The sequence below is a fragment of the Micromys minutus genome (assembly GCF_963924665.1).
Source record: "Micromys minutus genome assembly, chromosome: 14".
NCBI classification, from domain to species: Eukaryota; Metazoa; Chordata; class Mammalia; order Rodentia; family Muridae; genus Micromys; species Micromys minutus.
Window position 1 is genome coordinate 51,758,972 of NC_137983.1, and position 26,095 is coordinate 51,785,066.

The following is a 26,095-nucleotide window of genomic DNA, read 5'->3' on the forward strand; positions in this document are numbered from 1 at the left end:
GGGCCAGCCTCTGTGCTACCTAGTGTCTTGTCTCAAAAGAACCCAAGAGGTAAATCAGTAACTAAATTACACATAGCTTCATAAACTGACCATTTGTGGAAGAAAAGACTCGTTGTCCCTAAGAGGAATCACATGTCAAAAGGAGAAGAAAGAAATTAATTTTCCCGCCACACCGGAAGCCCCTGCCTTCTGAGATGCTGATGGTGAGCTCGGCCGCGCCGCTTGCTTTACAAAGCCTTTTGGAGTATTGCTAATTTTCCAAAATGAGCTGTGATTAATGAAGCAAGACACAAAAGTCTGACCACGCCTGCAACTCTAGGACTCGATCAAATGTCCAAACTGTTTCCATAACTGAAATTCAGGCCCATTCTCGTTCCCTCCGAAGGGAAACCTAACACAAACCTACGGGTGTTCAGCAAAAGAACAGAGAGAACCTGGTTTCTAAAGTCTCGTTTGGGGCATGAGGAAGGTCTCGGTGCCCGTTATGGCTGAGATGACCGGAAGACGCTGGCCGGGGCAGGTGGGAGAACTGTCGGAGAAGCTGAAATGCTCAGTAACACACGCTGAGAAAGGATGCCTCTGGGGGCTGGAAAACAGGCTGAAGAAGAATCAAAGGTAGTTAAACTCTAGGAGTTACCCAGGACATCAGCTGCACATTGAACCCCTGGCCACAAGGACTTATGCCCACAAAGAAAACAAAATAAACCTTCTTTATAAAATTTGCAGCTCATGGATATACCCTATCTAGTCTCTTAACAGAGCCTCCTGTCCTGCCTGTATGGTGTGTTCTACCCTCAAACATGCCAGCATTTCACCTTCCTGGGAATATGCCTCCTAAAACACATACACACACAAAACACACACACAACACACACATACACATCACACACACATACACAAAACACACACACATACCACACACACACATTCACTTCTCTGCTAACCCCAATGATTTTCCAGACAACGTGGGCTAGCTGCAGCAAAAATAAAAAATAAAAGGTGAAATCTCTAAAGACATTAACTATACCCAGCAGAGGGAGGCAAGCGTTCTGATAAAACCAGGAAGGGAAAGCTAACAGAGACAGGCTGACAAAAACAAACATGAGAACTTGGATCTCTGAGTTCCAAGACAACCAGGGCAACACTGAGGAAACCCTTGGCTTTCTTTTATCCTTCCCTTTTTTTTTTTTTTTTGAGACAGGATCCAAGGTCTGTCTGTGTGATTCCGGCTGTCTTTGTTCCCACTCTGTAGTTCAGGCTGGCCTCAAACTCCAAGATCCAAGGACTTGGATTAAAGGTGTGGAATGCTATGCCTAGCTTTCTCTTCTTCCTTCCTTCCTTCCTTTCTTTCTTTTTTTGAGGTAAGTCAAACGCCAGGCTACTTTTCATTTGGAACAGAAACATCAACACTTCCAGCATAAGAATCACATAATTTTCCAGGCAAGGTGATTTGGTCTTATGATCCCAGCCATGAGTTTATTGAGAATAAAGAAAAATCTCAATAATCATTTCTGAGACACTGTGTTTACTACATAAGCTAGGCTACTTTCGAACATATGATTCTCCTGTCTCAGCCTCCAAAGTATAGCTCTGTCTTTGAGAGAGGATATAAAGAAGAAATGGATGAGACAGCAAAGAAAAGTCTCAATGGAAAAAAATAACTGAATTAAAGCCCTTGGTTTAAACCTATTTATCCATCTATCCATTCTATGTATCTATCTATGTGTGTATCTATGTATGTATCTATATATGTACCTATCCATTCATCTTCTTTCTATGTATCTATGTATCTATCTATCTATTTTTGAGACAGTCTTATGATGTAGCCCTGGCTGTCCTGAAATTAACTATGTAGACTAAGCTGGCCTCAAACTCACAGAAATCTGAGACTCTGCCTCCCATGTGCTGGGATTAAATCACCAAAGCTTATTTTAAATCTAAAGTACATTTAAAGAGAACACTTGTATCCAAATAAACACAACAGGTAGTTGTCAAAGATGAAGCATTTTATTATCTGGCCAATGCTTGAAACTACTTTTTACTTGGAAAAAGTAAATAATAATAATAATAATAATAATAATAATAATAATAATAATAATAATAATAATAATAATAATAATAATAATAATACAGAAGAGGACTAAGATGCCATGAACAAAAGATAAAAAAGAAAAACAGAGGCTGAGCAAACAGTGACTTGACTTATAACCGATGAGCCATGGCATCTTGGTGGTGCCCAAAGGGTTGTTCAAATAGCTACTTTATTTGTTCAGGAGGTGCCAACTTAAATCCACAAGGAGAGGAGACACAGAGCCTACTCACTGGCCAGCTGCTTGTTTGTTCTTTCTTTAGTTAGGGAAGCCAACTAAGAGAAAAAGATCTGTGAAGAAAGAGGCCCTTTCATCAGTAGCAAATATTTCTCTGGTAAGTAAGCAAATCTACACTGCACCCCAAGAAGATGAACTGGATGCTGAAAATAAGCGAGAGGTTAAACCCACTGTGCTACAGTGACCTTCACGTCATTTTCAACCTACTTGTTTGGTTTTACACACACACACACACACACACACACACACTACACCACACCAAAATTAAGAATAAATGTGTAAACCATCTTGGTTGCTGGTTGACTCTGACCCTCCCCGGCTGAACATACTAAGTCAAGTGTTGCAGGGCATCTACAGCCCTTATTGAAAGACAATCTTGGGGTATCTCTCTAGGTATATCTTTAAAAAGAGGCTGTCTGCCTCAGTACCTCACAGGGCAGGACAGAGACTACATAAAATTACAGGGAAGAACAAAACCGGGAAGCTTGGGGGAGCTGAAAAGTCTTGGAAACAGGAGTCTCCACCGACCCCGAAAGAACTTCTGGGAAAGAACCCATTCCACCCCAGGAAAGTGGACGAAGGTAGCCCCCGAGGAAGGACCGCCCCCCCTTTGGAAGAGGCAAACCAAGAAGAGCCCTGGGTAGGAGTCCCCAGGATTGAGCAACCCGGATGAAGACCCCAGTGCAGCGTGTCTCAGGACAGAAGTCCCGCAGCCGCAGAGCTCACCCCGATGGAGGAGGCCGCTCTCCGGAGTTGCGACCTCGGCATCACTGTCCCCGATCGGGAGCTCCCCGCCGCAGCGAACCAAAGGGACAGCGAGCACTTGCCCTCATCTCTTTTCCCGGCCGCTGGACCAGGACACTGAGGACGGCACCGCCCTCTTCTTACTTCGGGCGCTTCTGACGTGCAGCTGAAAAGTAGCTGTGGCTCCTTTAAGCAGGCTGCGGGTGGACAGCTCCGTCGGCCTTCGCGCGGCGCGATGCACGCCGGGAACTGGAGTTTTGAGAGCCGGCCGGCCAGCCTCCTTCCAAAGGGTGCGTACCCTAAGAGCCAAAGAACAGCAACAGCCTCCGAGAGAGATTACGATGTGCCCCAAACGCCGTGCCTCGGAGCTGACGGGCGCCTGTCCGCACGGCACGCAGACAGACGAAGACTGAGCGAGCTTCCCAGACCGCTGGAGGAGCATCCGGAGACTGCGCCTGCGCAAAGCGCTTGCGGCTTCCAGCGGCTGCGATCGCCTGCGCAGAGGAAGAGTGGCGTGCGCTTGCGCAGAAAATTGAAGTCGCTTCGGCAGCACTGGGGAGCATGGTAGGTGACTGGCTTTGCGCTTTGCAGGTGCGGGCCAGAGCCGGGCGCGGAGGTCACCGCTCCGCGGCGGCTTCAGGATAACGGAACGGAGGGACCGGGTGTGCCCGTCGGGGTGTGGAGGGAGGGCACTGTTGACTTGGAGAAGCATGGTATGAAGAGGGGTGTGAGGAGCCCACTTGGATCTCCGGGAGGGCAGTGGCGCCGGGTCAGCCGGGTGCTGACCCGGACCGGAGGGCGGGACGGGGCTGTGCGACGGGTGACACCTGCTTGCTGGGCGGAGCCGACCCGCGTCTGAGTGGACAGTGACGCCGACTGGGGCGGAGCTGGAGGAGCTTGGAAGCCGTCAGTCCGGGGAGGTTTCTGGAAGAGGTGGAAGGAAGGTGGTGCGCAAGGCTCTGCGGGGTTAGGATGGTTTGCAATCCGTTCAGCTCTCGCTGAGGATAGTCCTAGTTGCCGGCTCTCTGGGATCAGGCTGGGAATCCCGGAGACGGGGAGGGATCGACTGGACGCCGAAGTAGAGGAGGGTTTGCCTAGTAGAGTCGTACAAAGGCCTGGAGGACGCCTGACAGTGCCATTCCTTGGATCTCGAGGTAGCTTCGCTCCGAGAGGATGCGAGCGAATGGGAGCAGAGGAAGACAAGTTTTGTCTCTGTCCTGGGAGAGACGTCTGCTTGGCTTGGAGTTTTCGTAGTGGAAACAGGGCTGAGGACTGAACCGCAGGGAGGGAAGGGAGGATGGAACAGATATCGTCAAGGGCGAAAACTAAAAGGTGTGAACCTAGAAACCAAGAAATAATGGAGAAGAGCAGCAGCCAGACTCCTCTGACCAGCTGCTAGCGGACCCATTGGCCAAGCCATTCACCGATGCACGTGGACGGGAACGTCCGTTGGGAAGGAAATGTTGGGAGGCTGAAGGTTTGGGAGCATTTTATGCTTCAAGTTCCAGGCTTGCACATGCAAAAGCACAGTCAACCTAAAGTGGGTCACAAATCTGTTTGATCAAATGTTTGTCCTCTGAGCCCTTTGTAAATTGACCATAAGAGGAGGCATTTTGCTAAGTGTCTCTGGAAGGACATTTTATAGATGCTTTCTTATATAGGAGCGCCCTTGTGCCCAGATTGTGTGTTACTCTTCACAAGATAGCAGAAAGTGTATGGAACTCTCTCATACCAGCTTCTGCTGTCCAGAAGGTCTACTTGTCCTGTTTTCTGTATGTCTTATTCTCTCGCTGAAACAATTCTAAACAGCTACTGTTGTATGTGAGGGACTGCGTTGAGCTCTGTGAGAGATGTTATGAAAACGTAAATCAATGGCAGCAGGCACTTCTAGCAGTGATCTACTGTAAATTTAGTTTTGTAACATCTGAAATCGATGCAGATAAGCCATTGGAAATGTTAGGCAGAGCCTGCCCCCATAAAAGATTGTCCCTGAAGGAGCTTTGCTAGTCTCTTCTTGATGGTCTTTCCCCCTCTAAATGTAATGTTTTACTGCAATTTAACTGACCAAAAGGGTAAAATAAAATCTACCACTTTGAAGTGTTGGCTCAGTACTGAAAAGCACTTGCTTGTTTTCCAGAAGATCTGAGTTCCTGGCATCCATATCAGTAGCTTAGTTGCCTGTAACTTCAGATGAAGGTGAATCAGGGCCTCTCCTGGCATCTGTGTTGCGCTTGTGCACAGACACGCACACATACACAGTGGGTCATGATGGCACATGCTTTTAATCCCAGCACTTGGAAATTAGGGTCAGGTCAAGTAGTTCTGTAGATTTACGGTCCAGCCTGGTCTACATCACAAGTTCCAGGTCAGGCAAGGCTATACTAATCCTTGAAGTCAACAGGACTGTGTCTAGTGTTTATTTGAGGAAATTTTTACATTTTGGGGGCCAGTTAAGAGTATCTACCATCAAGTTCAATCCCTGTCATCCAAATGGTGGATAAAGAGGACCACCAGTAGAAGTAGTTTTCTGACTTCTACATATGCACACATGTTGGGGCACATGCACACAACTTACATAAGTTCTGAAAAAAAAAACAAAAAACCCTGTGTATTTTAAATAGTAGAATAATGGAGCAAAAAAATGCCCTCACCCCAGTACTTTGGCTTCCATGACAAGGTAAGCTCTAATGGAAGCCGCTTGCCCGAGCAGACCTTGGTGGATTTCACACTGGAGTGTCCACATGAATGGACTTGGCACCATTTTCCTGTACGTTTTGGGTTTATGAGCCATTTTCATAATGTTATTACCAGTTTCCATTTCTTCCCATTGAACCCTAGTTCTCTTAGCTGTTTCTTTGATGCAGAGCAGACACTCCTTGGATTTATTTTTTGATTATTGGTTTTGAAAAACATTCATTACTGGAGCTACTCAAGTGGCTCAGTGGTTAAGAGAACTTTCAGAGAGGACATCTAGTTCCAAAACATTTTCACCACCTCAAAGAAAACCATGTGTCCATAAGTGCTTCCAAGTTCCTTCTTCCCCTCAGTCTCTGGTATCCACCAACCTATGAATTTGCATATTCTGCACATAGCATAAGCATTTCTATGCTGTATGGCCCTTTGTGTCTGGCTTATTTCACTGAGCACAGTGTTTTTGAGATTCACATTTGTCACTGCTCCATTCCTTTTTATGATTGAATGATACTCTGAATATAATGAAATTAGTTTTATAACCATAATAGAAAAAATTTTTAAAGAATGATTTATTTTATGTATATATTAATACACTGTAGCTGTCTTCAGACACACTAAAAAAGGGCATCAGATCCTATTACAGATGTTTGTGAGCCACCATGAAGTTGCTGGGAATTGGACTCAGGACCTCTGATAGAGCAGTCAGTGCTCTTAACCACTGAGCCATGTCTCCAACCCAATAACAGAACTTTTAAATCTAGCACTATCAGCTATTTCACTGTAAAGATACCTTATCTATTCTTAATAGAGGGCTATTTAGGGATGGTAAATTTGTTTTTCTCTTAAGGCTTTTTACATATTTCTAGCTATACCAGTCTACCCTTGGGGAGATTGTCAGATTCATAAAAACAAACAAACAAACAAAAGAAAACCTATCGATTAGATGATTGTGAGTGTGTATAAGATCTGTCCTAATTTAAGTAAATTTGATCTTAGCTAAGAATGCGCATTGAATTCTTTGCCTATCCTTTTTTTAAAGTTTAGTTTTAAAGTCAGTATCTAGAAGATATTCCTTCAGCACCTATATCGGTGCAGCAGATTCAAACCAATAAGCCAGCAGCGGCTGCATGGTATTTTACTTGCATGTACATAGTGTGTGAACTGTTGGGTTTACTCTGCAACATTGAGCATGTGTAAGGAACTGTATGGCTGTAGCCTGTGGTGTTCACTGTCTAGGTCTTTGTCTCAGGAACCTTGTGTATTCTTAGTAATTGGGATTACCGAGTGCTTTTGTTTATATAATTACTTATAATCGTGGGCCTCAGAATTTACCATGGAAAGAATTACATATGTAGTAGAGTAAACATATTTTGGAATTTGTAGCAGTGGGACCAGCCATCAGGAGCACCTGGCTGCTATCCTAGAAGACCTGGGACTGATTGCCAGCACTCTCAAGGCAGCTCACAGCCATCCAGTCCAGTCTTGGCGCATCCAGCACCCTCTGCTGGCCTTCAGGGGTACTGCACACACGGGGCATCAATTTATAGCAGCAAAACACTCAAACACGTGAGAATAATAAATAAAAATGTCAAAGATCTTTTAAAAATTTACAGCAGTGAATCCTTCCCCCCCCCCATGTATCTGAAGCTATCTTGCTGTCCAAGATATTATAAAAGTTACGTTCCTCTCCTCGCTCCAGCAGCGCAGACTAAAATTAGAGGGACGCAGAGATTAGCTTGGCTCCTGTGCAAAGACAGCATGCAAATTCATGGACTGTTCCGCATTTTTTAAAGAAGGCCTCAGTCTTTCCGTGTTCATCCTCTGATTGTACCACAAACCATGGCAGTCCTGGAGGCTGTTCCTGCATACTCATGAGGAGGAGAGCATGAGGCTTCTGCCGCATACCTGGAATCTTAGGACATCTGTTTCCTCATTGGGAGCCCCCACAAAGGCCTCAGCACCCGGGATCTGCCATGCCTACTGAAGCGTGATGTATTTTGAACTGCACCGTCTTACTCCTGCTGGGTCAGCAGTGGTGTTTTGACATATAAGGCTTGCCTTACGAAATTGCGTATTTACAGGGAACATTACACATGTTTTATTTCATAAGGGGCTATGAGGACCATTTTCTCAGGGTTGAGGCCAGGAGCGTAGGACTGCATCTGTCCATTGACAGGCGTTTACATGTTATAAGGAGCTTTTCCTAACCTCATCACGTTTCTTCCTTTGCTGTGGCAGCTAGGAGGCTTGGCGCCTGCTTTTCGTCCATTGGCAGCTCACTGTATGCATGTCTTTGACTCTAACCCTGTTCTTACCTCCTTTTCCCCTTTATTCTTCATCTGCGTCTTGCTACTCATACATTTCTGTAAAACTTACTCAGCACTGCTGTAATTCTCATGCTCTTATGTAAAAATCGCCCCCTATTATTGTATGAAACTTCAGTCAGGGCTCATGGTACAGCACCACAGTATGGCACTCCTCCAGTGTGCACAGGACCCGGTGGTGACCCCAGTGCTACCAAATAAATAAAGAGACCTGTGTGTGGCCACTCCGTTTTGACCCCTAGAATGGAGCCAGTCACTTGTGCTGTTACTTTCGCCAAGTTACTTAGAGAAGCAGCCACGCTAGTGTGGAAGTCTGCAGAGCTATCCTGCGTCACCGTACACGGTCTATAGCACCATTGCTTGGCGGATTGTATAGCCAACCCATAGCCTCTGTCCTGCCTCTCCTCTCAAACACAGCCTTACTACTTTCATTTCCTCATAAGCACCTTTTGTCAGGCTTGCTCTTGACACTTTAGTAACTACCCAGTGTAATTCTCAGTTACTTTGTATTTCTATCAGCAAGATTCCGCTTTTAAGCTAGGAAAGCCTTTAAAACAAGCTTGCTTCCAAACTGTTCATTTCCCCTTATTTTTTAGAGCCTGAACTTAGTGGAAGTTTCATAGCTCTGGAGCTGGGCCCCTATGACAGCATCAGGGTTGACAGAAGATTAGATGTATATCACTGAGACATTGTGCCAACGCGTTAGAGGGGGAAACCATGCAGAGGGGACTGAGTAGATATAAAAATGTCTTTTTTTTTTTTTTTATGACGGGCCCACTATGTAGCCCTGGCTGGCCTAGAACTTTCTTTGTAGATAAGGCTGGCTTCTGAAGCTCCACATCTCTGCCTCCATGTGCTAGGATTAAGGTATACACCACTGTATGTGGCTGGCTTGTTGGTTTACTTATTTATAAACAAGGTCTCCCAGTACATCCCTGGCTAACTTGGAATTCATTGTGTAGAGGCTGACTCTGGCAGCACCCCTCCCGGCCTCCGTATGTTTTCTATCCAACGTCATTGCCGTTTTCAGAAGACTATGCAGTCTTTTGAACCGATGAAGAGCAGGGTTTTGCTTGCTGTTGTTCCGAAAGTTGAGTCACCCAACCAGAAAAGTAAATGGAGTAAAAACATAGGTGTTGGGAACATGACAAGCAAACACGGCTCCATTGGCTTTCCCACTTTTGTCTTTCCATCCCACAGCATAAACTTAAATCAGCTCAGAAGGACAAGGTCCGCCAGTTCATGGCATGCACTCAGGCTAGCGAGAGGACTGCCATCTACTACCTGACACAGAATGAATGGAAGCTAGACGAGGCCACAGACAGTTTCTTCCAAAACCCGGAGGCGTTCCACCGAGAGTCTATGAAGAGCAGTGTGGACCCGAAGAAGCTGGAGCTGCTGTATGCCAGGTACAAAGGTAAGGGATGGAATGGCGGGAGGGCGGTACTGACGCTGGCGGGGGGCGGGGCCAAGAGGTTCAGACTGCACTTTTTCAGTGTGTTCAGTTGGAGAACTAGCAGAAAGCTGTCACCTGACCCCTCAATCCCTGTCTCCCTCTACCTTGAGTCCGATGAAGAGGGAACTGCTTCACAGGCTACTGTTTGAGCCATGTGGTTAACAGAGCCTTTGTCCCACAGGCATGGTGGGGTCTCTGGTACAATACAGTTAGATGTCTGCTTTCCCTCCTTCATTTGTGTCATCAGTGTTTCTTTGCTGGGCACTGTGGCACATACCTACAGTCCCAGCTCTTCGGGATCTGAGGCAGGAGAATTGCTACAAACTCAAGGCCAACCTGGAATACCCAACAAAACCCTAGACAACTCGCACAGTAGAGCTGAAGAGGTGGCTCGGCGAGTAAAGTGCTTGCTACACAAGCATGGGGACCTGAGTTCAAATCCCCAGCACCCACCTAAAAACCAACGGTGGACACACACCAGCAACTTTGCGCCTAGGGGAGCAGACACAGATGGATTCCAGGGGGGGTCACTGGCCAGCTTGCATAGCCAAAGCATCCAGCTCCAGGTTCAGTGAGGGATCCTAAGATGATGAGGTCAGAAAAGGTGGCCTAGCACATTAAGAGCACTTGCTGCTCTGACGGAAGACCAAGGTTTGCTTCCCAGCATCTAAGGGTGGCTCACAGTCCTTTGGCTCCTACTAGCAACAGGCATGCTTGTGGTTTAATACATATAGGCAAATAAAAAACATTTGGAAATAACATGGAGAGAAATGGGGGAAATCCTTCGGGTTGACCTCTAGCCTCTGTGCATGCACATGCTGGCACGTGTGTCGACACACATGCACCACATAGATAGCACACAATTCTACCATCATCTATGAAAATAACGTTGTGTATAATACTTGAGTAACCAAAGTTAAGTACTTTTTGTAGGGCATTGCTATTTGAGCAACAGAGTTACAGGTTTTTTTTTCAATTGTATCTTTGAGCCAGTGGAATTCATACACATACCATGGAGAAGTATTGACATCATGACAAGATCTATTTTTTTTTTGAAATTTCGCAGAAGTGTCTTTAATATACTTTATTATTTCTTTTTTGATAGACAGGATTTTTTTATTTCTAAACTAGACAATATGATGTAGAAAGTATGAACCTCTAAGCTGTTGGATGTGTGTGCATAAGCTAACTGAATTTGAAAAATATTGTCCCACAATATTAGAGATGGCAAGTAAAGTTACTTCAAAAGAAAGCAGCTAGTCGCTTCTGCTCTGGCAGAACTGTAAGAACGCTTTCTTTCCTTTGCACTGCTGCCCTGCGTCAGAGCTGGAGACAAACCCACATCTTGTGCACGTGAAGCAAGCCTTCTGCTACCAAGCCTCATCCTCTGCCATAAATTAAACCGCAATCTTGGCTTTGGTTTACTTTTGGTGTTGATGCTAGAACCCAAGGCCTCGAGCACACCACGACACCCTCCTCTGCTGGACTTGTGTGCTTGGCCCTTAAATTAACTCTTAATGACGACATCCCTTCACTAGAGTCTCCATGTTTTTTCTTTCCCTAAAACCCAGAAACCTAGATTTAATAGGTTCTTAATGCTCTGTCTGTTTCATACGTGATAGAACATGGTTGTTCATTGGCTGGCAAGGCTGAAATACTTGATAGGCCTGTATAAGAGTAGTATGACTCTGACAAGGTGTTTTAGGATTGTTTTTCAATGTAGTATGACGCCCCCCCCCCAAATTTTAACAACAGACCCACAGGACGAAAACAAAATCGGAGTCGATGGGATTCAGCAATTCTGTGATGACCTCAGTCTGGACCCCGCCAGTATCAGTGTGCTGGTCATAGCATGGAAGTTCAGAGCCGCCACTCAGTGTGAATTTAGCAAAAAGGAGTTTGTGGATGGCATGACAGAGCTGGGGTAAGTGGATTATTCTCAACTAAACTCTTCAGAAGGAAAAATAGTTGGAGCATTTTTCCAGTGACTTATAAATAGTAATTTCATATTCATGTATTTCTTTGTGTGTTAAATGCTTTGTCTTCCTTTGATACTCAGTGTTTTATCTACACCTTTATTTACATTAATTCTTCTCAGTCTATAAATAAAAAATGCTTCCAGTGGGGCTGAGGAAGTTCAGTGGTCGGGAACCTGCAGTGCTCTTGCAGAGGTCACGGGTCAGTCCTCAGCGCCCATGGCTGCTCCCGGCTGCTGCTCTTGTAACTGCAGCTGCACGGGGTCTCACCCCTCTGGCTCTCTCAGGCGTCTGCATACATGTGCACATACACACGTGTATGTGTGCACACACATGCATACATAGAACCTAACCTAGCAAAAACAAAGCTTTCAATTTGTAAGCAGATTTCTTTCAAGTGTGAATTAGCAGTGGATAGCAGGGTAAAGTTTTTAAACACTTGCTATTTTATGCCAAGTGTATAATCTGTCGTGTTGATGCATTAAATACCAGTAAAATACTATTTTTGTTTTTGTTTTCCTCCTTTACCTACAGAGTTAGGATTAATGACTTAAGATGTTGCTCACTTAATAGCCGTACAGAGAAGTAAATGAAAACCCCCAACAAAAATATCTTTTAATTGCTAAACTTGCTGGCCTGTTCTGTGAGGTGCTATAAAGGCCACCTTGCTCCACATGCTGATATTCCTAGCACTCTCTCTCACTGTGGATGCTCTGGAGTCAATTGTTTGAGTTACTGGAAAACCGAAAACCGCTGAAGTTGTCTCTACAGCACACACTTCCATCACTAATTAAGAAAAACTCCCTGCAGGCTTGCTACAACCCGACCTTGTGGAGCCATTTGCTCAGTTGAAGTCCCTCCTCTCAGATGACTTTAGCTTGTGTTGAGTTGACATAAAAATGAGCCAGCGCACTGGTGAAGAAAGGGCTGGCATTAAACACTTATAGAATTCTGCTTATTAAAGGCTAAAGAAAGAAGAGAAGGTGATGGAGTAGTAAAGTCATTTGTCTTAGGACCTCTGTTGCCGTGATACAGCACCCTGACTAAAAGCAGCTTGGGGAGGGCTTATTTCACCGTTTACTTCCAAGGAGCAGGAAAGTTGGGACAGCAACTCAAGCAGGGCAGGAGCGTGGAGACAGAAGCCACGGGGGATGCTGCCCGTGGAGGAAGCTACTTTCTGCCTCACTGCCCTTGGCTTACTTGTTTGTTTGGTTTGGTTTTGTTTTACCATCTAGGATCACCTTTCTGGGGATGGCACCACCCTTAGTAAGCTGGGAATCCCACATCCATCACTCATCAAGACCTTACCCCACAGACTTGCCCACAGGCAAGTCTTATGAAGGTTTTTTCCTCAATTGAGAATCGCTCTTTCCAAATGACAGTAGCATTTGTCAAGTTGACATGAAACTAGCCAGCACAATATCCACCCATCCCTAACAGAATAGGGCTGGGTAGCAATGACAGAATTTTACCTTCTCTAAGCTCCAGCTTTAATCTGCAGCCCCTGAAAATGAGAAGGACCAGCAAGGAGAATACAGAGAACAGGAGGGTAACTCAGCAGTGTATACAGAAGGAATTTAAAAGGGTAAGGGGTGAACAGTAATTTAAGCCAGGCGTACGAGCACACACCTTTAATTCCACACGAGCGAGGCAGAGGCAAGTAGATCTCTGAGTTTGTGGACAGTCTGGTCTATGCAAGTGGGTTCCAGGCCAGCCAGAGCTGCACAGTCAAACTCTGTCTCAAAAATAAATAAATAAACAACAACCAAACAAACCCCAATAAAAGGAAAAACTGGCAGAGTCAGCAAAAGCAAGTGCTTGTTGCTTTAGAGACATAAAATCAAATAACATCAGGAGTGGCAGACATCAACTGCAGAACTCTACAGTGATTTATTATGTACAAATTCATGCCAGTAAACTTGACAGCCTGTTCGAATAGACAAATGGTTTTTAATATACAGCTTGTTGAGAATTGACATGAAAGGTAATGGGAAACTAGTGGTTTTGTGACACTAAAGCATTTCAACCTGTGTCTTAATTTTTTTTAATCACTGCACAAGACACACCATGATCAAAGCAACTTACAAAAGGAAGTATTTAATTAGGGACTTAGAATCAGGGTCAGTGTCCACAAGAGCAGGACAAAGGTGTGGTGGCAGGAACTGCTGGGAGCTCATATTTTAATCAGCAAGTTGGAGGCAGAAAGAGGGAGTAGCCAGAGGCTCCACCCTGAATGGTCATCCCCTAATCCTTCCCAAGTAGTTCCACTGACTGGAGACCAAGTATTCAAACTCATGAGCCCAGCATTCTCATTCGTGTCACCAGAGGCTGTCTTTTACATTTTCAAAGAGAAAACTTGGGGATGTCTCTTCACTTAGCACACTTTTAATGAAAGAAAATCCTAAGTTTTAAACAGCCTCTGCCAGAGAGCATCATAGAGGGAAGGTGATTACCAAGTCAGTTTAATTTTGATTCCCATTACAACCTAGGAAAATCAGTTTCAAGAGGACCATAGTTCTCAATGCTAAAAGCATTTAATCTCTGGTAAATAATGCGGAAAATAACTTTATAAACATGTGAAGGGGTAAGTTTTAAAATGTCACCAAATCAATATGATAAAGGAAGGACTTTTTTAGAGTGTTTGTGCAAAAGAAAAAGAAACAAAACAACAACATAAAAGCTAGCTTCAACACTGCCCTAGTCAGGGTGTCTACTCCTGTACAAACATCATAACCAGGAAGCAGCTTGGGGAGGAAAGGGTTTGTTCAGCTCACACGTCCACACGGTGTGAAAGGTCCCTGTGACAAAAATACAGACTGAGCTCTGTGTGCACACACCACGGGGTGAACCTCACACAGTGGATACTGACTGAGCTGTGTCTGCACACACCACGGGGTGAACCTCACACAGTGGATACTGACTGAGCTCTGTGTGCACACACCACGGGGTGAACCTCACACAGTGGAGGTCCAAAGACCAGGCAGGAAATAGCATGCTCTCACATTTACACCAAGCTCAGATGCAGGCATGCCATCTGGGTGGGAGAGAGATAGAGAGAGAGAGAGCTGGCTCTGCCTCTCTGGGCCTCCATGGACCTGGTGTGGTACCTGGTTCACCAATGGTTGGCTTCAACTGTGCCACTACCTAGCCATAGTCCCTACAGATAGGAGTGCCGACAGTCTGGAAGTCTCCGACTGTCTGCAGTCGCTCTGGTGTTCTCAGTTTGACTTCCCTTGGGCAGTGCTTGTGAACTGTTCTTCTCTGTTCCCTGTTGAACAGTTGAAGTAGAGGAGACTGATTTGTTTTCACTCTCTCACATTTTCATCCTAAAGAACAGCTAATATTTTTACTGAGGTGTTGGGTTTTTATGGCAGGGCAGCTTTTTGTCTTGGTTTACAGAGTTAGGGATGGATCCAGGGCCTACATACGGTAGGTAAACACTCTACTATGAGCCACACCCAGCCCAGGCTGAGTGCTGTTTTTAAAGGTAAATGCCTTTTTGAAGGAAAATCTATTTTTAAAACAATACAACCTGACATACTTTTAACTCCAGCACTTGGAATGCACAGGCAGGTGGACCTCTCTGAGTTCAAAGCCAGGGTCCACACAGTTCTGGAACAGCCACAAGTACATAGACTCCAGATCTAAAAACCAAAGTAAAAAGAACAGGTTTTATAACACGTGGCTACTTCAAACTGCACTGGAAACACTGAGGAGGCCCCTAAGTGCTCAAGCAGCAAAACAGCCAGTGGCTTGTGTGCTTTCACAGCTCCATAGCTACAAGATCTTTCTAGAATTTGCAGGGGAACCTGGGAGATGAGGCTTGTGTGAATGAAGAGGGGATGGTGGGAAGGAGATCACAGGTAACAAGCCCCTCTTGTTGCAGGTGTGACAGCACAGAGAGGCTGAAAGCTCTTCTCCCTAAACTGGAACAAGAGCTTAAGGACCCAGCGAAGTTCAAGGACTTTTACCAGTTTACCTTCACCTTTGCTAAGAACCCTGGTCAGAAGGGCTTAGGTGAGTGTGACCTCCGGGTTTTGGTTTTGGGGTGCCAGATCTGAGTCATGTTGCACGAGGACAAAATCAGCTTGGTTCCAGCACACACAGCTGTGCTGACGTGGTCTCTGTTTTGGTTTCCTTCTTCTACTTATTCTCCACGTGACTGGAAATACCAATCAATAATGTCTTTTGACTTCAAAATTTAAGTACTTTAAGTTGCCGGTGTGAATGTTTGGGACTTGTTCTCTGCATGGTGATTTCTCCAGCCACGCCTTGGAACAGCTCTCCTGTACCCCAAGCTGCATCACAACTCCTTGTGGGCTTGTACAATTCCACTTCACTACATACGTACACATCTGAGAAAATTTCAGCTCTCGGGTTTGCATACGATCAACTACATGTCCTCCTGTCGTCTTTGTCATTCTCCCCCTCCTTCTCCTCTGGCACGGTTCAGGTCCAAAGAGTCAGTGCAGCCAAGCAGGCTTCTCTTCCCATGCTTGCCGAAGCAGTCCCTTGGGGTTGCAGGTTTGCTTTCTGTGGCTTCTTTGTTTTCTCTGGTGTTGATATTTTAATGCTGGTATACTGGGCCATGGCTTGGCTTCCTTTACCTCCTGGCTGATCTGCCTATGAAATGGCCTTTTCCCCTAACACTTTAGTCCCTGGCCCATCTCCTCATTTTAATTTGATGTACTTTATTTTCACTCAGTGTTTCTCTATGTCACTCTGGCTAGCCTGGAACTTTCTGTGTAGACCAGGCTGACCTCAAACTCACAGAGATCACCCTGTACCCCTGAGTGCTGGGATTAAAGGCAAATGCTACCATGCCCAGCCCAGCTCTTAAAAAACAGTAGATGTTTGCATGAGTGAAACTGTGATAATCTCTCTCTATGTCATGCTGGCTTCACTAGTGTTATTTCTGTTCCCTTATCGACATTACTGTGTGTGACTTACACTTACATGGAATGACTGTCACTATGTGACTTACTGTCACTGTGTGTGACTTACACTGTGTGTGACGTACACTTACATGGAATGACTATCATTATGTGACTTACTGACACTGTGTGTAACTTACACTGTGTGTGACTTACACTTACATGGAATGACTGTCACTATGTGACTTACTGACACTGTGTGTAACTTACACTGTGTGTGACTTACACTTACATGGAATGACTGTCACTGTGTGACTTACACTGTGTGTGACTTACACTGTGTGTGACTTACACTTACATGGAATGACTGTCACTATGTGACTTACTGTCACTGTGTGTGACTTACACTGTGTGTGACGTACACTTACATGGAATGACTATCATTATGTGACTTACTGACACTGTGTGTGACTTACACTGTGTGTGACTTACACTTACATGGAATGACTGTCACTATGTGACTTACTGTCACTGTGTGTGACTTACACTGTATGTGACTTACACTTACATGGAATGACTATCATGTGACTTACTGACACTGTGTGTGACTTACACTGTGTGTGACTTACACTTACATGGAATGACTGTCACTATGTGACTTACTGTCACTGTGTGTGACTTACACTGTGTGTGACGTACACTTACATGGAATGACTATCATTATGTGACTTACTGACACCGTGTGTGACGTACATGGAATGACTTCCTGACACTGTGTGCACCACATTCTCTGCATTCCTTCATCTGTTGACATATGTAGGCTGAGACTGTCACTCTGCTTTTGTGAACCGTGCAGTCCTAAGCGTGGGCTGGCAGTCTCTCTACTGTACGCTGCTTTTGATTCCTTTGGCTTTACCTAGCACAGAAGAGGTATAGCTGGGCCATATGGTAGTTCTATTTTTTATTCTTTAAGGAACCTCTATATTGTTTTCCATAGCAACTACACTATTTTATGTTAATATCTTTATTTTTTAGCAATTTAAATTTATTATGTGTATATGGGCATGTGGCATGTGGTCTGACTTCCACATGGAGGTCAGAAGACAACTTTGTGGCATCAGTTTTCTCTTCCACCCTTCCATGGATTCCAGAGACCAACCTCCAGGCTCTGAGCTGGCAGCAGTGACCTCCGGTGCTGGGCTGCCTCAGTGGTCGTGCTCTAACACTCGTGATGCTGAGCTTGGGTTGCAGATTATGGCTTCAGTTTATAGCTAAGCTCTATACTGTAAATTAATGTCCTTTCTTGTTCTTGGTGGCAAGGGTGTAAGGTAACAGTAAAGTACACGTTTGTCACCTTGGGATCTCACCCCTCATGCACCCCAGGATGGGATGGGGAAATAGCATTAAATTAATAGTTTTTATTAACTACCCTGCTCCTTTAATTTGTGTCTCCACAAGGACTAATCCAGCGTGTCCTTCCTCTAAGTCCTTTGTATCTGAGCTTGGATCTCTTAGAATGTATTTCTCAGGAACTCTTTCTCCTGAGATCTCTGGGATGGGTTCCCCTTGTTCTATTCTTAGGTTTTGTTTCTATCTTAGCTAGGGCTTCTGATGCTGTGATAAAACACAGTTTATTTCAGTTTACAGCTTGTAGCCCAACATGCAGGGAAGTCAGTGTAGGAACTCAAGGCAGGAACCTGGAGGCAGGAACTCATCCAGAGGTTGTGGAGGAGTGCAGCTTACTGGCTTGCTTCTCCGGCTTGTTCAGTTTATTTACCTAGGGTTAGCACCACCACCAGTGAGCAGGGCTGTTCCACACCAATCAGGAAAGTGTCCAAATGACTCTAGCTTGTGTCAAGCTGTCATTTAATAAAAAGCAAACAGGTTCCTTAACCTGATTTTCAAGTTGTGGTTTATGGTGTTTTATTTGTCAATGTTCTTTTCCCTCCTTTGAAGCTGAAAGTTATACTTTGACCCACTCTGGCCATGCATGTGACATTTATTGATAGTGAGGGATCAGTGCTTGGATTCACTGTGATTCACAGTGCTTAAGGGACTGAACACGGGACCTCTCACACCAAATGTGTTTCACCACTCTCCTACGTGTTAGGTTTGCTATATTGCTGTGTATTGTAATGCTGAATTCTATGCCCAAGGCCCATGAGTGAATTCTCACAGTTACAAGTTCTTGTTCAAACCTTGTTCCTTGATTTAAAACTGTTGGTTAAATAAAATTGGCGACAGCCAGTTACTGGAAAGATTAGAGGTAGGTGGGTTTGAAGAGACCTTGTTGGAAGAGGAGAAGATAGGGGGGGGAAAGGAAGACTGAGAGAGGAGAAGGAACCCACCACGAGGGGAGAGGAACCATGAGCATGTGGTCAGGAGAAACAGCAAGTATCTGGGGTGCACCACTGGGGAGGGAGCCAGCCCTGCAGTTAGAAGAATAGATTAGGGGTGACCCCCAGTAAGTGTCAAAGCCACATAAAATAATTGTAGTCTGACTCTCATTTATTCATAAGCTAGTCGAGAATTGGCCAAATTTGGTTGTACTAAACCTACATGTTTAGATGTTTTTTTAAGACAGAGTCTTACTATGTAGCTCTGGCTGTCCTCAAACTCAAGATGTGCTTGCCTCTGCCTCCTAGCCGCTGGGATTGAGGGTGTGCTCCAGCTCTGCAACATCCTTACTCTATGACTTTGGGAACTAAAACTGTTGGCTTTTAAATCTTTCTCTCACCTCTCCCCTTTCCGAAGAGACTGAGAGAAAATAGCTGTTACACTTGAAGTCTATTTTAACTCAGACCCTTGTCACCCCTTGAATGTTATCAGAATTTTAATGAGCACATTGCTAGAGTTTTCTAGAAACTTAACAGAAGACTGGGCTTGGGCTTACTTGTAGATTTGGATTCCATGCCACTTCCAGAAACCAGAGACTGCTGGGGAGAATCGCTACGCAATTATCTCTATCCCAACAGAAAAAGACTGGGGTTTATTAATCACCCTCCCTTTCTCTCTCTCTACCCTCTCCCCTCCCCCTTCTCCCCTCACCTCCCATTTCTCTCTGCCAGATTTAGAAATGGCTGTTGCATATTGGAAGTTAGTATTGTCTGGAAGGTTTAAATTTTTAGATCTTTGGAACACATTTTTGCTGGTAAGTGACTCTTTCTTACCTTTTGTGCCCAACCAAGAGGACGTTTTTCTTATTTGAAATGCTAAGATTTAGGCTCTGCATGGGGGTACACACGTTTAATCTCAGCACTCAGGAGGGCAAGGCAGGCAGATCTCTATGAGTTCAAGTCCAGCCGGGGTGACATAGTGAGTGAGACTCTGTCTCAAAAGCCTAAATAAGTAAATAAGTAAATACATAGCTTAGACCGAACACAGCCACCTGACTGAAGTGTGAGCACAGGGGCATCAGGCATCAGGCAAGGACCACACAGCTGGCACTTCCAGAGTGCCGCAGCACAGGTGGGAGCCACTTTTCCCACAATGCCGTTTGTCGATCAGCTGTGAATCTCAGCAGTTCTTCATTTATACCAAGGAACTTCAGATCCGTAAAGTTCCAGAACCACACTTGTAGCATGTTGCTCCGGACTCGCGAATGTGGACAGGATGTCGTAACCCTGCCAGCATGTGTCTCCTGCCACTTACCGATGGACAGGATGCTTTTGCGTGGTGCCTTGAGGCAGGCACTGTGGCTGTGCTAGGTCCTGTGTTGTAGGGACAGCCAGTTTAGCTGTGAGCTCTCTGCAGTGAGTGGAGTGTGCAAGAACATGTCTTGGATCCACAAACAACAGTCCTGGTGACCTTCACACTGTCTCAACAATGAAAGAAGGCCACAGCACATCCCGTGCCCTGCTGGGTACCCCCTTCCCATCTCCGGCTGTGTCCCCGGTCAGCATACACTCAGCCCTGCCATGGGCAAGATTGGTGGCTTTGAGCACTTTATTCCCCTAGGTGTTTGATCGAGTGATAACATTATCCACTGTCTTGGTGGCCTAGGGAAAGGATTAGTGTCCAGGGGCTCATCTCGTCATGTGCTGTTACTTGTCGGATGTTCAGTGGCCGATAACTCGGTGCCCAGTTCCTCCTTTACTCATTCTGTGACACCAGACGAGTGTTCTACGGCTGGGCCACATCCCAGCTCACTTTTGGTTTGACTTGCTGAGTTTAGACAGGTCTTGAACTGGGTTCTTCCCATCTCGCCTAGTAAGTAGCTGGGATTACTGGCCTATTTCACCAGGTTCTCATCTCGGTTAACACCAAACTAGAGACATTCCCCAGAGAGCACCACAGCCACATGTCTAGAAATCAGAAGGTATGACCTGTCACGTCACCATGTCACAGAGCCAGCAGAGTGCTGGAGCAGAGCCAGCGCCCACTGACTGGAGGACTGAGAACAGTGAGACTGTTTACCCAGGAGGCCAGAGCAGGGTCTGACCTCCGTCAGCTGGGTACTTCTCAGACCAAATGTTGGCGGGAGGACAGACTACAGACGGCTGACAATCTAGCGGTTGATGTTTCATGTACCACATGAAGTTCCCCAAGAACAAATCAAATAAGCAGGCTTCCTAAAAGAAGAAAGGAAGACTTAAGACAAGGGCTTCCAAAATGGCTCAGCAGATAAGGGTGTCTGCCACCAAGTCCCATGACTGTAGTTAGATCCCAAGCCCCATACAGTGGAAGGAGAGAACTGACCCCACAGCAGGTTGTCCCCTGACTTACATACGTGCACAGAAAAATAAATGTGAAAAGAATGTTGAGGTAGCATGCCCACAGGTAGCAGGCTTAGTTCATGTTACATATGTGTATTGGCATGTAAAGGCTGGCATGACAGGGCTAAGTTTTGAGTTGATGGGGGCTCTGCAGGCAAGAAGGGGAGGCCCATCTTCACCTCAGAACTTGCCTCTCTGTGGTACAGGCATTGGATTAGTCTCCATGTTTTTGATACAACTAGAATATTAAGTAACAAAGACTATTTTTGACAGTTATCCCACTTAAGAAACACTTGACATATGGAAGAACAAGGGAGGAAGTAAGACAGAGAGAAACAGGACTCCATATTGTCCCGTGTCATTTCCTGACAGTGTTCTGTTCAGGAAGTGGGGAGGGAGGGTGAAGACGTTTAGAGACTGGCTTTCTGTGTGACCAAAACAAGAATGGACAGTTGTCATTGAAATACACCAGCATCCGTCATTTGGACGTGCAGCACCTAGCACATACAGCTGATGAGCGGGCAGTCACCTTTACTTATGACAGCTTTGTGTTTGTACCTCTCATCATGCTCAGGAGAGCCACTTACTAACGCTGTGCCCCAGCCACTATAATATCTGAGAGTCAAGATCTGAACCTTAACCTGGTGGATGTTTTTCTCTTATGTATTAGGAACATCACAAAAGATCAATTCCAAGAGATACTTGGAACCTTCTCCTAGATTTTGGAAACATGATTGCAGATGATTTGTCTAACTACGATGAAGAAGGTACTAGAAGTTGTAGGATTTCACAGGGTTACCAGAGATGCTCACATGCCCTATGGATGCTTCCTGACTAGCCCCAGAGTGAGGTGGCAGTCACTGACCAAGAAGGGCTGTCCACCCACAGGAGTAAGAGCAGTGTACCTGCTTACTGCCTTGTCAGCCCCTATAGCCACATAAGACCTGGGTAGCATGGCTTGCAGATGCTATCATTAAGTCTGGATGTATTTTCCCCCTGATGCCAAAGAGCCTCACATCAGAGACATTTAAGATCCTCCGGTGCAGTAGCGCTGCTCCCCGAGGGGCCTGGTCTAGATGGCTGGTCTCCCTCCAGACGTAGCTGCCTGGACTCCGTGTAGGACATCCTCATTACTCATGCCTGTGGGCAGTGCCTGTCACTGACAGCATTGGGCTCATATCCTGTCCCTCATCTCTGTGTCCCTCCGCTCGACAGCATCCAGCTCATAACCAATGCTAATGAAAGCATGTGTGAGCTTGAAGGAAGAGATAGTTGAATACAGACAGCTTGGTTTTCAGGAGCCATAACTGCCGGTAAAACTAACCGGTCTGCAGAAGACAGCTATCATGAGAGGCAGTGAGCGCCGGTACTGGACAGACTGGGGAATCTCTGGTAAGGAGTCAGAGAAAGGATGCCCGTGACTAGGTGTTTATGCTCCTCGGCCCATTTATTTCCATTCCCAGTCAGCATATTCTAGCTAACGGCCTATAAACTGGTGAGGCCCGAGGAGCCACCATGTAGGCTTGGTCAGTGAATGTGGTCTCAAGGACATTTATCCCACATTTATCCCACTCACCCCACTTCGGGAGCAGAAGGGACTCCAGCGAGTCGTGTGATCAGGCGCAAGTTGCATAAGCCTCAGAGTTCTTTGTTTCTTTAGATGTTAGAATTGGGGAAAGAATATTTTTAACATAAAAACGTGGGCATGAGACTTACTGTAAAAATCTGTTTGTTTTCCTTTAGGAGCGTGGCCTGTCCTGATAGATGACTTTGTAGAATATGCACGGCCCGTACTCACAGGTGGGAGACGTGGCCCCTTCTAGGTGGAAAAGCCAGATGGAGGGTAGGATGGGCGTGTCCTGGAGGAGACAGCCGCATGGGTTGCTGTGTGCATTTGTCGCTGACCTCAGAGTCTTCCTCGTCCATTCATGAAGCAAATCCTTATTCTGCTTAAAGGCTGCAGTGGCTGACGCGCAGAAGCTCCTCGGGATGTCAGGGACATGGGCAGAGCTATTGCTTAGGAGACGCCTGCATGACTTGTCTTTACAGAAAGTGACAGAGACCCTGTTTACAGGGCTGAAAGCATGCTGTTGAGTTCAGCTAAGGTGAGCACCAGCCATTCCCAAACTGGAATCATGTTATAATTATGTTTCAAAGTAGCGTCCTTGTCCTCAGAATGATGTATCTCTTATACGACTCCAAGCTGTTAAACAGGAGCCTCATGAAGATGGCCTTGTCAGAGAGCCCACTGCTTTTAATCTTGGTATTCAAGATGGATAGTTTTGAATTATCAAATCTCTAGATTTACTAGCCGTTCTGCTTCTATTCTTCTCTAGAAGATACTGTTGCAGTTTGCACAGGGTGGCCCAGGATGTGATCCAGCAGGTTCATACCAGACTGTTTACAAGCTGGTAGGCCTGTTCCACTTCCAACGAGATTATTGCTACTAGGCCTGGATGCTGCCTCCTGAGAAGTTTCTTATTTTTTTAATATATTTTATATTTAAAAGGACGTTTTCCATGAGAAACACTTCTTTTTGAGTGATGAATTAGATTTACAAATCATATGCACCAGTTCCCGTCACCTGTCTATGATGTCTTCAGTGCCCAGTGTCCAGTCCTTCAAAAGCCATATAATGCATTTGGAAGCAAACATACATCATCCAGAAAGAATCCACACCCAAAGTCCTGTCTTGCTTGTCTGCACCTGGAACTGTACCGTGTCACTGTGCTGTGTCACCATCCGCTTTTCCGGTGTTTATCTGGTCATCATGCACACAGGCGTGGGGGGTCTGGATACTACCTTATCTTCTGGTGTCAAGCTTCGAACATCACTGTGCTGACCCTACCTCACACTTGCCAAGACTTGGTGTCACAAGCGTGCCTTGCTGCCCAGCCTCCAACATGGCTATGAAGCAGATGTGCTGGGCCCACTTCAGGACAGGGGACTGGTCAATGTCTGTACACAGAAAGCATGTCCCAAATGTGCTGTTGGGCAGCTCCTGGTGTAGGAAAGCTCCAAGGCATGCGTGCCCTACAGAGAGATGGATTGTTGCTAGTGAACAGGAATCTCACGGAGGAGGTGGAGGATTGGAATTGGAAGCCAGTCTCCACAAAGTCAACCCCTCAGTGTGTGAGATGACATCACTAGTGGCCTGTCAACATAGGTCTGTAAAGGGACAACCGGAACATCTTTGAGAGCATACGCAACCAACCTGACTCAGTGAAAACCTGGAGAACAGCCTCCTTCCAAGCTTGGTGGGTTCCTGACTTGTAGTTAACTTCCGTTCAGAGAAGTTTATAGATACAAATCACTAAAACTGAAAGGTCTGCAATACGTTCTAATTTTTAAGATTTAACATTCTTCAGGGAAAGGACCAGTGATAGGATTCAGCAGGTTAAGGCACATGCTGCCCAGCCTGGCAGAGTTCAGTCCCTGGAACCACACGGTGGAGGGGAGAACCCACTTCTCGTTGTCCTCTGACCTCCACACATGTACGGTGGAATGCATGTACCCCCCACAGACACACATGTACTCACACAATGAAACAAGCATAAATAACTAAAACGTCAAGGTCTGTGGGATTGTCAGTACTCCATGACACACTAGTAATTGATGAAGGCTTTTCAAAGAATTGTGCTTTCGGTTCCATCATTTACACTTGATTTGTGCATGTTACAGAAATGCAGAAAACTACAGAAATAGTAAATAAACTATTTTCCCTGGTGTTGTGATGTCCTTTATTTTTGGTTGCACAGATACCCACCTGTGCACATCAGGGCCCTGGTCTTTGTCATGGAGCACCAGAAGGACCCCTTGTAGTGACAGCAGGTAAGCCCTTGCCACATTGCCTCCCACCTGGCAAGTGCCATGCTGGAGACAGACAACTCCATTTCCCCAAGTCCCTTTCTCAGCATGATCTGCTGGGATGGGGTGGCCATGTATCATAATATACTAATAAGCTACAGTTCTGTGTACAACATATTTACCAAGCATGACAGGTCTGTCCCATTCAGACCCGCCAGGAGTTCCCAGAGGAGACAGCATAGTCCTTGTCTACGTGACATAGCTGCAGAGTTGTGGTAGTTTAAGTGTCCGTTTCAAACTTGATGCTCTGTGGGCACAGAAGTAAACTGCCCCCAGCTTCTCTTGCTGTGCCCAGCATCCTGTAACAGAAGGGGCTCTGTGGATGCCAGGTAGACAGACTAGTGAGGCAGCTTTATCTCGTGTGATTTTGGCCAAATAGTGTGGACACACTTCTGTCCATAAGCTGGTCCACCTTCAGTGGGAGCTGGCTTCTGCTGTTTGTCTATCTGGATGGGAGCCATGTACCTTCTTGCTTTGCGGGACTGCCTCAGACTGAGAATTGGGCCAGCAGGAAGGGCATCTTGCTACACACGAACGTTCTCTCCAACTGTATTTTAAGTCCAAGTGATCACCTGCCAATTCTGGGTGTGACAGACTTCCATCGCAGGAGGGCCAGCAGTGTCTGAGCCTGCAGGGCTTGTGCTTGAGACAGGGAACAGGGTGGTCATCATCCTGGTTCATTTCACAGAGCCCTGGCTTTATAAAGTGTACCTATCCATCCTCCTATTATTTAGTAATTCCCCGAGCAGGCAGAGATGTTTACGACACAAGAAGCTTGAGGTGGCATAACCACATTTGACTGAGTTTGTGTAGACACACTCGAAAGTTTAGCGGAGCCCCTTAATGGACACCATGTTGTGTCATAATACTCTTCACAGGAGCCAGGGCTGCTGTATCTTTTAAAGTTTTCTCTCACGACATTTTTTTTTTAAACGGAGCTGAGAATCAGACTAAGAGCTTCATGTGCATGTATTACCGTGTTGGAGCTAGTCCTGCAGTCCTCCAACTCGGGTATCTAACTGCCTCTGCCTCCTGAGCTGAAATCAAAGGCCTGTACCACACTGCCCAGCCAGAAAAGCGTTCTAAAAGCATAAACTACAACGGATAGATCTCAGCCC

General features: G+C 45.8%; 2 protein-coding genes across 4 annotated transcripts in view; one reads left to right on the forward strand and one right to left on the reverse strand.

Moving 5' to 3' along the window:
- TMCO3 (transmembrane and coiled-coil domains 3) overlaps positions 1–3,268 on the reverse strand; it is a 35,055-nt gene extending 31,787 nt beyond the window's left edge. For 2 of the 3 annotated variants that reach the window (XM_080928433.1, XM_080928431.1), the window contains exon 1: positions 3,054–3,268. The gene's annotated coding sequence lies outside the window, so the exon portion shown is untranslated. Of the gene's footprint in view, positions 1–434; positions 481–3,053 lie in introns of those variants that run through there. The other variant, XM_080928432.1, reaches the window with a different exon arrangement.
- A 331-nt stretch (positions 3,269–3,599) lies between these two features.
- Positions 3,600–24,830, forward strand: DCUN1D2 (defective in cullin neddylation 1 domain containing 2). Its single transcript, XM_080928445.1, has 7 exons — positions 3,600–3,635; positions 9,290–9,506; positions 11,301–11,469; positions 15,408–15,538; positions 19,464–19,546; positions 21,781–21,877; positions 22,854–24,830. Exons 1-7 carry the CDS (start codon positions 3,633–3,635, stop codon positions 22,931–22,933), a joined length of 780 nt encoding a protein of 259 aa, XP_080784571.1. The 5' UTR covers positions 3,600–3,632; the 3' UTR covers positions 22,934–24,830.
- The last annotated feature ends 1,265 nt before the right edge of the window (positions 24,831–26,095 follow it).